Here is a 12,721-nt window from a genome sequence, read left to right as displayed (position 1 = left end):
TATTACTGTTCTACATGTGTAGTCAATGGTTGCTGAGGGGGGAATACTAAACAGTGACCACATAAACTACTCTGTATCCCAGTGCACGATCTAATTAGATGTCATGCTCTCTAGTCAGATTTGGGTTCTGAAGTGCTTTTAAGTAGACTCATCTCAAAAACTCACGTTTTTTTTAGTGTAGGCTATTGCCAACAACTCATGTTGAAGTATAATTAAAATATTAATTTATTTAGGTTACTGACTATAGATTTAGTGGGCACTGGGTACCATTGGAATATTAGAATTAGCTGAGGCGACTTTGATTCTTTTAAAATTTTGAGCTTTATATAGTGCATTGCAAATTGACTGGTGAATCTGCCTCTTTTGGAACTTTTATTTCTCAAAGTTACTAAAAGCTTTACTCATAAAGACATTGGTTTATCCACCGTGTCTTTTCACCACCTTCATCACCAGTCAGTCAGTCTCACCAGCCATTATCATCACCCTCAGCCCACTTCTGTCATGATTAGTAATGGCCACTAGGTGTCAGCTGAGTACACAGAAATTATTTCCTAGTGCTTCCATGGTTTAGTGACCATATCAATAGGTTTTGGCATATCTCATATATTTTCCGGGCTGTTTGAGGCATTTTTCTTCTTTCGCTATGTTCAAAAGCACCATCATGGCAAATACCTTCTTGCATACTTTTTACATTTGTTTTGGCCACGTCTAAACCGCATATCCATCAACTCCCATGTATAATTGTCAGCCATTTTAGTTCCTTTTGCACTGGATGTCCAGTGTTTTGTTTTCTAAAGGAAACAAAAAAAGAATCTCCTGGAATGTTTTTTTGTTGTTGTTGATATTTCCAGATCCGTGCTAATTTTCCAACCTTTCTTCGACAAAAAGGGCTTCCCAACTCTTTCCGCATTAAGAGCGCTGTGCTATCAAAAAAAAGCACATTTCACCCCAATGAGTTGTCCCTCTGGCCTGTCATACCCAATAGGGAGGAGAAATGACTGGGGACTAGAGCGTTTTTGCTGCTTCGCCCTAGTGCCCCATTTGCGTAATTGTTCCGTCGGGAGGTGCGCTATGGAAACCATAGAACTTTGTGACAAAAAAAAAGCAACATGTAACATTGGTAGTTGCTGAGTAGATCTGGGAGTCAGTTCATGGTCAAAGTGAAAACAGTCAAATCCACCCTCTGGATTGTGACAGACTGTAGGAACTCTTCTCTGCTGGAAATGCCCCGCCCCCACCCCCCACGTCCTTCAAGCCCACCTTGCTTCACATCCTTACAAACAGTCTGTGTACAGTACAGTCAAGTCACGCTTGGAATTCTAATTCAACCACTCAAAGGACACGGCCCCATTACATGACATCACACTGCCTTTTGCCATAAAACAAGGACTCAAGGACTAGAGGTGCCAAGTACATTGTGGTTTACTCTCTCCCCCGAACCCCCCCCACCCCCCCCCCGACCCCTTTCTTTTCATCGTTTTCTCTGTCATTTCTCTTTCTTTTCAGGGAAAGTCTTGAATGGACTTGAATATGTGGCAAACTTAAACGAGGGAATGTTAGGTGAAGTCGGGTAGTTTTATGAAGGCCTTCATAAAAATTAGGGTAGGGAGTCAGGCACAAGTGGTATCATACAGAATAATGAATAACTAATGGGAAATGGATTGCACCGACTTGTATGAATGTAGTGTCTATTTATTTAATTTGACTATGATTTGGAATTATCCATTCCCCATCCTTTATTATTGATATTTATTTACTTTTTAAAATGGTTTTATTCATTTCAATTTCGGTTTGGTATGAAGATTATGAACTTATTCCATAATCGCTTTTATATCATTTATGGATTGACAAATATAAGACTTCTGTATATCTTGTATTGTATTTTATTTACAATGGTACTCTATAGAAAGTATATTATATACATATATGAAATATATATATAAATAATGCCTTTATTGTCCATCCTATATTTTGTGGGAACTGCAATGTTTGGCTCATTCTGTTGATCTTATTTGGGAGTGAAACCTGTGACTTGATTTGTATGGTGTCTGTATAGAAACGAAAATAATCAGAATAAAAAAATAAAATGTTGAAAATGATAAACCAGAGTTGGTTTACTTGAACTCGGACTCTACCTCTCTCCATTTGTGATTGATTGGGCATCCCTTCATCCTGTTCTGAGTGAGACCATAACAGTCTTGTCTGTTGGTTATGAGTGACATTCCTGTATTTCACCTGTTAGTCCGTTCTTTGGGGATATTCTGTGTACAAGTACTGTGTTTGTCAGAAAATGGGGTAATACTGTATCGCTGCTTTTTCCCTCCACAGTCTGTCATTTGAAATGTAATGTGTTGGCAGCAGGTGTTGGTGAAATGTGCTGCTGCACCTGTTCACTGATGTGTTCCACTGTTGTTTGTAATGACCATGTTCAACTGCAGCTGTACTAACCCTAACACTGTGATTGCCTTGAAATGTATTTTCCCTCCTGGTGTTCCAATAGGAATTTCAGAGGAATTTGAAAGGAAACGCTTAATGAAACTCCTATATGATAACTTTCTTCATAATAACCTTCTTTTCCCCCTTACCTGCCTTTTCTCCTTTTTATTGCGTTTCAACTTGACTTGTCAATGTATCTATGCAAAACGGCCCAGCTGGGCCTTAAAACTTGATTTGGACTGACCTAGAAAGGCCCAATGTGGACCTAAGAGAGGGGTGTTCCTCTATGATCTGGAAGGGTCCACTGTGGGCCTGACAGAGGGATGGATCTCCCATGGGTTTACAGGACTGAGTCATGACTCAATGTGTGGTCGTCTTTTGGTCTACTACCTATTACGTGTTGGGATGTTTCTTCAGTGTCTGGTCTGGTCTGTTCTGGTCTGGTCTTTTTTTAGTACTGCACGCATGTCAATGTTACCGCTGTATGTTACGCTGGTCTGCTTGTTTGTTTACTTTCAAAGCTTTTGTTGTTGTTGAGAATTTTGTTTTGCAATGTTGAATTCGCCTCCCAACCGCTCTCCACACGCACACGCATACACACGCACACACACACACATCCCACACACACACACACGCATACACACACACATATCCCCCCACCCCCCCACACACACACACACACACACACACACACATCCCACACACCCCAACCTCCAAACATTCTCACCTCTGACCCACATGCTCATCTTGACACATGCACCTTACTCAACCCCCCACCTTCCATGTTTTCTCCAGTGACCGACTGACTCTCTTGTTTCCTTGCAGTCACGGAAAGCCAACAGTGAACAGGCAAAGACCACTGACAGTAAAACAGATAGTATAGGCAGTGGAAGGGCCATACCCATCAAACAGGTGAGTGTCTCTCTACTCCTACACTAGTCATAGATTGTGTCTGAAATCACACTCTATTCCCTATATAGTGCACTACATTTGCTCAGGGCCCTGGTCGAAAGTAGTGCATTTTATTGATTCGGGTGCCCAATGCTGATCACCAATGGGTATTCAGGTAAGCATAGCACATTCACTGTGTAAGTAGCACATTTCTCCCCTTTAGTGCATACACTCCCCAATGTATGTATTTGGACAGTGATGCAAATGTTTTTATTTGGCTATATACTCCAGTATTTTGGATTTAAGATGAAAAGTTTCATATGCGACAACAATATAGAATTAGAATGTCACCTTTTATTTGAGGGTATTTTCATTCATATCTGATTTACCGTATATAAAGTGCTTTCATTCCTAAATCTACTCCCCCGATATGAAGTCATAAGTATTTGGACAAATTCACTTAGTGTATTAAAGTAGTCAAAGGATTTGTATTTGATCCCATATACCTAGCGCACAATGACTACATCAAGCTTGTGACTCTACAAACTTATTGGATGCATTTGCAGTTTGTTCTGGTTGTGTTTTGGGTTCTCTTTCAAATACTGGTTTTGATGTCTCGCTCTGGGATTCGCTGAATAGGTGGATCACTATGGAAGAACCAATCACACAACGTCTGTCAGAGACAGACAGATCGAGTGGCGAATGAGGTGAGCCCCTCCCTCTTTATAAGGCGCCCCTCGCCCCACCCTCTAGTTACTCTCGTTCACTTCCTTGCAACGATCACTATGCTCTCCTCAGCACGATTTGACCACTGTCTTCCTGCTTAACCTCGTGGTTCGCCTGAGAACAGTGAACGATGCTCAATGTCGTGCCCCCCGCCCTCTTGTCCTTCATGTTGAGTACTGACCAAAAGGAATGCTTTTGCTAAAAGTAGAATTAGCTTTTTGCCATTTTCTACTTGCTCTAAGTCTAGTTGTAACTAGCGTCACACGGCTAGCTAATGAGACTTGGCCAGCTGAGGCCGCAAGGCCTAGCTAACCACCACTTGCTCTTACTACCTGTACAGACGGTAGAATTGCTAGCTCTCCTCTCTCGTTTAGCTTAAATAACGATTAATCGTTTTGTGTTGACTAAACTGACCGACCCAGCTTTTCAGCTCAACGGTCAAGCAAATCTTTATGTTCACGGAAGAACTACGCTGCAACACTTTTGTGTTCTGCTAGCATTGTGCTAAACTAGCTAGGCTATTGGCCCACGAGGCGAACGTTAGCAAGCTAACCACACAATTTGGTTGCTAGCTAGCTAACGCCTACGTTAGCCTCACAGCTTTAGCATTTATACACAGTACTCACTTCAGCTAGCCACGAGGCATCTAATGAGCTAGCTCATGCCTATCAAGGCTAAATTCGCAGCAGGCACTACTGGATTAGCTGGACTTTTTTCATGAATTGGGGCCAAAGGAAGGGTAAAAGCGGTTTGACCGCAACCCAGTCAGACTCTGGTTCAATAAATGATGGCCACTGCTAATCTGCCTCAGGCAGGCACTTGAACCCCCTCGCTCTTGCGTTTGCTACTCGATGATGATGGAAAGCCAGCTTTCTTCTCTCGCTTGGTGCATTTAAAATTCACACGTTTTGTTGGCTAAACTGACCAGTTACACCTCAATGTGCTATGGTCAAATGAGAATCTATTCTATAACGCTATTCAAATGGTTTTCTTCGCCATCTGTGGCGCAAGCCAACAAGGGGAACACTTGCTAGCTAACACCACAGCCTCACGGCTAAGCGTCGACTAGCACACGCATAACCCGGTTAGCAAGGGCTTGTATGTAAGTAAGCATTTCACTACACCTGTTGTATTCGGTGCATGTGACAAATACAATTTGAGTTTATTTGAATTGAATACTTTACTCCCAGAGTTATCATGGGCCCCCTTATGCCATGGGAAACAAACATGCTTATGCAGCTCTCAAACGAGTCCTGCGAGTGTTGTAAGGTTTTACTGAGTACCGGCCTTTGCTAGCTTTAGCCATGCTACTAGCCCTTACAGCGAATGCTAGCTAGCTAACCACCATCTGCCGATAGCTAGATTAGCTCTCATATTTAGTTTGCCTAGCATTAAGTTGCTTGGTGCCTACTAACTGAACCAATCCCAACCTGCGGTGATCCAGTCTACGAGACGGCGTAAAACAGGCTAGCTAACACGGCAAGGTCATCCCCTCTCGGGCTAAAGGTGATGGTCTACGCTTTTCCTCCTCTATGCCTGATACTAGGCAGAGCGAGGGAACCAGGCTTATCCCTCATCTTAGTAGACACTCAATGGCCAGGGAGGCTCTGTTTAGCAGAGATCACTCTCCTTATTTACAACCAGCCCTGGCAACTACCATTAAGCAGGGATCTTCTGACCTAAGAGAAGAGAGATGTTCCACCCTGACCCCGAAACCCTGGCCCATGGGCCTGGCCCGTAAGACGATGAATCTGAATGTGATGTGACAAGCTTGCCGCTCAGTCAATTGAGACTATCCAGAGTGCCAGAGCCACTTCTACATGCTCACTGTATGTTAACAGTCTCCAAGCATTTAGCCCCATCTTGAGACCGGTCTATTGTGTTTCAGGCTATTTCGCAGCAGCCTTTAGAGGCGCAGGAAAGCATGTAGAATACATATCTCCTTCAAAACTGCTTTACTTGATTGCCCTGACGTCTGCAAAGCGAGTGAGTGAGATGCACACACTGTCAGTCCACCAATTGTGCTTACAGTTTGCCCCAGGGTTTTCCTAGGTGACTTTTCTACCTAACCCCACCTTTATGACTAAGGTCAGCAATACTTATAATTGCCTCTTCGAGAGCTTTTGGCTTTCCACCCGCCGCCCTTCTCTTTTACATAGGAGGAGCGTCTCCACCGTTTGTGTCCAATTTTGCGCTTTCTTTGCACATTTACTTGGATAGAAGAAGAGCATTACGAAAGAGCGATCAATTCTTTGTGTCCTGGGCACCTCCCTGCAAGGCTAGGCTCCTCTCTCATCAACGACTATCCCATTGGATAGCGGAGGCTATTATACTTGGTTATAACCGCAAAGGTTTTACAGCCCCTAGAGGGCCTGAGGACTCATTCCACCAGAGGTATCGCTATCTCTTGTGCGCTGTTCAAAGGCATTTCTGTACAAGAGATTTATGATGCGGCATGTTGGGCAATTCTGCATATATTTTTTCAGTTTTACTAACTGAATTTCACTGCTCCTTCTTTGGCACATACACAGTCCTCAGTGTCAGAGCCTCTTGAGGGGTGAATGCAGCCTTGGCTTCGGAGAGTCTGTCTGCTATACGGGAGTTGGCTGTATCCCATAGTGAGACATTGAAACTAGTATTTGAAAGAGAACTCAAGGTTACTTGCGTAAGCCCGGTTCACTGAGAATATGAGTGAGATGTCGCACCGCATTTCCCTGCTCGCAAGAGCGCAAGGAAGAGAGACATGCATGAGAATAACCAGATGGTGGGGCGAGTGCACATGGCTCCTTATAAAGAGGGAGGGGCTCAGCTCATTCGCCACTCGACATGTCTGATTCCAGCATATGTGTGCGATTGGTTCTTCCATAGTGAGACGTCTCACTCATATTCTCAGAGAACTGGCATTACGCAATTAACCTTGAGTGATGTTTTGCCCAATAGGAACTGAATGGTGAATTGATGACTGGAGTAATTTTCTTTGTAAATGAATATATTAGATGTTTCTGAACTCTTCTTATAAATAATCCTGATAATGCCATGATTTAAGAAAAATCATGAATGAATCATGAATAAGGATGAGTGAGAATGTTAGAGGCTACAACAAAACATGCTAACCTCTTACCATTAACAATAATTGCGGAGGTTAGCATTTTTCAGGGTTATGAACTTTGTCCCTCTGTAACTTTCATCATTCACTACTCATTGATGATTATTCACAATCATGGTAGCATCCACGTTTACGTAGAAGTGTTCAAAAACGTCTTCTATTTTCACTTACAATACAAGTGACAAAATGTACACATTACATTATTCACCATTCACTTCCTGTTAGGCAAAACACAACCAAAACAAGCTGTAAATGCATCCAACAAGTATTTTGAGTCACAAGCTTGATGTAGTCATTGTGTGCAAGGAATATGGGACCAAATACTAAACTTTTTACTACTTTAATACACTACGAGTGAATTGGTTCAAATACTTATTCAAATGGGGCGGACTAGGAACACAAAGTGCTTTCATTTATAAACGTTAGAGCAGATATGAATGAAAATACCATAGGAATTAGAATAATACATTTAATTGTAATTTAATAGGATCTCTATGGAAAATATCCCAAATAAAAGTTGACATTCTGTACTGTTGCATATGCAACATTTGATCTCAAATTCAAAATGCTGGAGTATGTACATTTTTGCTTCACTGTCCAAACACATACGGAGGGGAGTGTATTTAAAAATGTATGTACATTTAAAAAAAGTTTTGCGCATACTATTCCTGATCTGGCAAGTGTGTTTATGTGAGTGTTGAGGAAATGTTTGCTTTGTGGGTGGGCTGAATCATACAACTTTACAACCACCAGATGGCGACGTGATACCACATTACAAATGAAAGAAGCTATTAAAGATTGTAATCATTAGAATCCTATTGCAAGTAGTGTTGTCTGAACCCCGAGGGTTCTTAGAATGAAAGGAAAAGGAACATCAGAAGGAGAATTTCCCTGCAAAGTATCAAGACATACAGATCACAATCTTTAGATTACTTACTTTCTGGACGTGTAGCTGTCAGTTTGGATGGGTTTGAAGATTTAGACTCACTATTAGCCTCGAGAATTTGTAATATATTCTGCGATCATGTTGCAGTACGTAGGTGTCACATATTGACATGGTATAATTTTCAGCATTAGAGATTGGGGCTTGTAATTTCGTTGAAGGCAGTATTTGGTATATCCATCCCGTTGTATTTTATTTGACCTTCTAATGTTATTAGACACAAATACTCACTTTGTTGTCTTTTCATTTCCCAAGAAAATGTAAGCTTCTAAATCACTATATTTTCATCGTTCCCCAGAAATCAATTTCCCGGAAACAACTTTGAGTAATTATAATATTCCTATAAAACACTGAAAACTGTCGACACCAATGTAAGGATCACAAGCTTGTCTGTGTAACCAAGCTCCAAATATAGTTTTAATAGTCTTTGAATATGCGCTCCAGTTACCTTTTCGCCTCATTGATCACCTGGTTTTACTTAAAGGCACATCTCAATAGATGCTTCAGGTATGACATGACATGGCACAAGGTGGTCGGGTGGGTTCCATTGCCCCTCCGTTACTCCTCTATTGTTCCCACAAGTAAGGAGGGGGGCAGACGACATCAGACCAATGCCTTGAATGGCCAACTCTTGAAGTTTGCAGTTGTCTAAAAAAACACCATTTTGCTCAAAACATATATATATATATATTTATTTTTTACCTTAAGTGTGTACACATGACTTATTTACAGGAAAGGGAGATACCTAGTCTGTTGTCCAACTGAATGTATTCAACTGAAATGTGTCTTCCGCATTTAACCCAACCCCTCTGAATCAGAAAGGTGCCGGGGGTCTGCCTTAATCGACATCCACGTCTTCAGTGCCCGGGGAACAGTGGGTTAACAGCCTTGCTTAGGAGCAGATCGACAGATTTTTGTTTTTGCCTTGTCAGCTCGGGGATACGATCCAGCAGCCTGGCCCAACGCTCTAACCACTAGGCTACCTGCCGCCACAGGAGCAATTAGGGTTAAGTGTCTTTCTCAGAGGTACATCGACTTTATATTTTGGATATTGTTTTTCAACAGGAAAACTTAAGAAATAGTCTTTTAGTATACATTTTCCTTTCAAATTAAGCTAAATAGCCTGTATGAAGTACAGTGGAATCAAACATCACACTGAGTTGGCGTAATTTGTACTAAGAACCAGGATGAGGAGTGATTGACACATTGATTACTATTCTCTCCTGATTATATGAGGGCTTTCAGCAAGGGTTAGTATCCTAATCCTAGCATTATCCTTCTTACCCGGGAATTACGGGAACGATCAAAGTATACACTTAGTTTTTAAACGTGGTGGGCCAAGCATTCCCTGCTGTTCAGGACACTGTCCACATTTCTGCACAATTAGAATGAATACAAGTACAAGATGACAGATGAAACACATAGTAGAAATGGCCAAATAAATCAAATCAGCCAGGAAACATTGCCAAACAAGCCAAATATAATGTTTACAAACTTTTTATTGAGTCTCATTTGATCCCAATCAGAATGGAACTGTAATGACCAGTGCAATTCCCTCCGTATCATTGACCAGGTTTAAGTAATGTTTAAGGGGATTAGACCAGCAGGGCCAGGTGAGAGGGAGGTCAGTTGACAGAGATCTTAAAGACCCCCCAAACATACATACTGTGAGCTCTGCCATTCATTCTACCCATATGATAATGGCCTGAAGTAGGGCGTCTTCCCTTGGTGGGTATCATAGCAACCTACAATAAGACGATAAGATAAGACCTGGCCAGCTCTCGTCCCGTGATCTACCCAGGAGTGGTGGGTGGGTGTGGGCTATTAAGAGTAGCTTATGGCCTGCCCTGGCCAGTCAATAGCACAATATGGAAAATCAACGTGCCAATGTGAGCTTAATTACCCCTATTGGGCAAATTATACACTGCCCCCCACTCCACCTCCTCCCCTCCCTCAATCCACTGACCCTGAGCCCCCTCCTATCTGTAAATATTTTAAATAAAGGCAACAACACACTCACTGCCGTGGAGCTGTCAACACTTGTTTTTTTTTATTCTGGCCTTCGCTCTCTTCTCTCTATTTCCCCCTTTCCCAAACCCCTCTACTCTTCCTCCTGTTCTCCTCCGGCTTGGCTGTCACAAAGGCCCGGGCTATCACTCAGCCACTGTGGCAGGATGCAGCTTCTTTTTTTCTTCCCGGTAGCGTGACAATGGAAAGGGAAGACGCTATCTCCTCTGTGTAGATATGGCAATTATCTGGACACGGAGAGTGCGTTTGGCGATTGGCCGGTCTCCTTTGCCACAAAGCCTGAACATGGTGATCATGGTTGAGTGTGAAGTCGGAGAGCGCGGGAGGGAAGGAAGGAGAGACAGACGGTGAAACACAATTTATTTTTATTTTTTGAAGTATTCACGACATGCGCCCATTGACTCTATTTCGGTCATGATAAAATAACACTATAGTTGCTGTAAGTGATCAAATTATTCTTTAACATAAATGTGAATTATAACTCAATTATTCTAATTGTTTTAAATGGAAGCTCAATGTAATAAAATATATTAGAGGATAAAACAATTTTATTCTGCTTTTGTTTCTGACAGTCAGATGAATTAAGCGGTTGTATGAAGTACCTACATTGGACTACTTCTCAGTATTAGTATTGATCTTTTCAAACCAGTGATGAATTTATGTTGGTCCACTGATTGCATGTATAGATTTATGGCTTGGCTCAATAAGGACAGGAGATGTATAACATTATTTGTGTGTAAAAACATGCATTACACCGTCGCCAGAAGCCTTGTGACGGGACCATTTACTTCATGTGATCATAAAGCCATTACATTGTGTTTACAGTTCTTTTATTGACCAAATCATGGAGAAAAGAGTCTGTGCACGCTTTGATCAATTTGAGTCATTTTGTATACCAAGCTTTTGGGTCACAAAGACCAAATCATGAACAGTATGTATGTCTGTGTATGTGTTTTCGCACATGAGAATACAAATACGTTTCTAAAAGCCATCTTTGAAATATCCCTAATAACAGCAGTATGTCTTTGTTAAAATGGCAAAACAGGTATTGGGTAGTGGTTCTCAAACTTCAAGAAAAGGCCATCACACAAAGGGATGATCAGAGGCCTGCTAGGGCCCTCCAGTAGGGGGCTTATGGATGTTGTTCAGCAGGGTATAGGGGTCCTCTCCTTGGGCATACAGAGGCTGTCCTGGGGCCCCAGCATGAGTAGGTCAGGGCCAGATCAAGGCAGGGGCCAGGATTAGGATGATTGTCGGCCCCCAGCCTGGTGCCTGGGTCAACTAGGGTCAGCTCCTGATGTGTTAATTAGAATTATACAGCACTGCAGGACGGCCCAGCCTAGGACAATATCGGAGGGTGAGGTTACCGTATTTAACACTGAGACACACACACACACACACACACACACACAACCCTGGCTGTAAAAGCACAAACACTCCCCTGGTAATTCCCTAATTAAGCGTGCCCCTCCCCTGGTCCTCCCTGGTCCATACCCCCAGAGAACCCTCACAGCCCCACAGAGCCCAGTGTTTGGCCAACTCCTGCAGAGGAACTGCCATTGTTTACCCTGGATTGTCCAAGCAGATAAGGCCAACCATCTGAGGAGTTAAGAGGCTCCAGAAGATAATGGTGGTGGTGGAATAGAGGAGAGGGGCTAAGTAAGGCCTTTGAAGAGGGGGAGATCACACATCCTAATCCCTCGATGGAGAGGTCCTCCAAAGTTCAACTGGTCAGGACATAGGGATGAATGCATACAGGGGCAAATTGGATTGTCTCTGCTCACTTCGACTGTAAGAGTGTAGTTTGCAGTAGGACGGACCAATTATGAAGGTTCAAGTGGCCGCTGTTGAGTTGCGTTGACTATGAGGTTGTAGTGAACCAATGAGAATCATAAGTTAAAAGGTTGTACTCGCATACTTACTCACATACATTCAAGCAACCTGCTCCTGTAAAATGACCCCTCTGGTCAGATCTATGGATAGAGCAAGTGTTCTCATTGTCATCCCAAGTTTGTTGCAGTGTATGTTTTAGTCCACTGTGTTTAGCTGGAGGAAGACATTTTCTGACCCTTTATTCTCCTCTTCTCTCTCCTCCAGGGCATCCTTCTGAAGAGAAGTGGGAAGTCCCTGAATAAGGAGTGGAAGAAGAAATACGTCACACTTTGTGACAACGGCCTCCTCACCTACCACCCAAGTTTACATGTGAGTATCCAGACATTTGGTGTAGTTCCGTTTGCAGTGGACCGTTTTAGCTATGCAGGGAATAGAGAAACGACTACATGCAGCAGGGAATAGAGAAACGACTACATGCAGCAGGGAATAGAGAAACGACTACATGCAGCAGGGAATAGAGAAACGACTACATGCAGCAGGGAATAGAGAAACGACTACATGCAGCAGGGAATAGAGAAACGACTACATGCAGCAGGGAATAGAGAAACGACTACATGCAGCAGGGAATAGAGAAACGACTACATGCAGCAGGGAATAGAGAATAGAGAAACGAAAGCAGGGAATAGAGAAACGACAACATGCAGCAGGGAATAGAGAAATGACTACATGCAGTAGGGAATAGAGAAACGACTACATGC

General features: G+C 42.6%; 1 protein-coding gene across 3 annotated transcripts in view; it reads left to right on the top strand.

Annotated features, from left to right (window-relative positions):
• Nucleotides 1–12,721, top strand: part of LOC112226803 (arf-GAP with GTPase, ANK repeat and PH domain-containing protein 3) — a 236,502-nt gene that overhangs the window by 133,077 nt on the left and 90,704 nt on the right. For all 3 annotated transcript variants that reach the window (XM_024391364.2, XM_024391363.2, XM_024391362.2), the window contains exons 9-10: nt 3,262–3,348; nt 12,228–12,332. In XM_024391364.2, the coding sequence (XP_024247132.1) occupies nt 3,262–3,348; nt 12,228–12,332 (192 nt within the window). The remainder of the gene's footprint in view (nt 1–3,261; nt 3,349–12,227; nt 12,333–12,721) is intronic.

This window comes from Oncorhynchus tshawytscha, linkage group LG28, assembly GCF_018296145.1.
Source record: "Oncorhynchus tshawytscha isolate Ot180627B linkage group LG28, Otsh_v2.0, whole genome shotgun sequence".
Taxonomy (NCBI): Eukaryota; Metazoa; Chordata; class Actinopteri; order Salmoniformes; family Salmonidae; genus Oncorhynchus; species Oncorhynchus tshawytscha.
The sequence above is the reverse complement of the archived record's forward strand: the minus strand, read 5'-3'. Positions and strand labels throughout refer to the sequence as shown.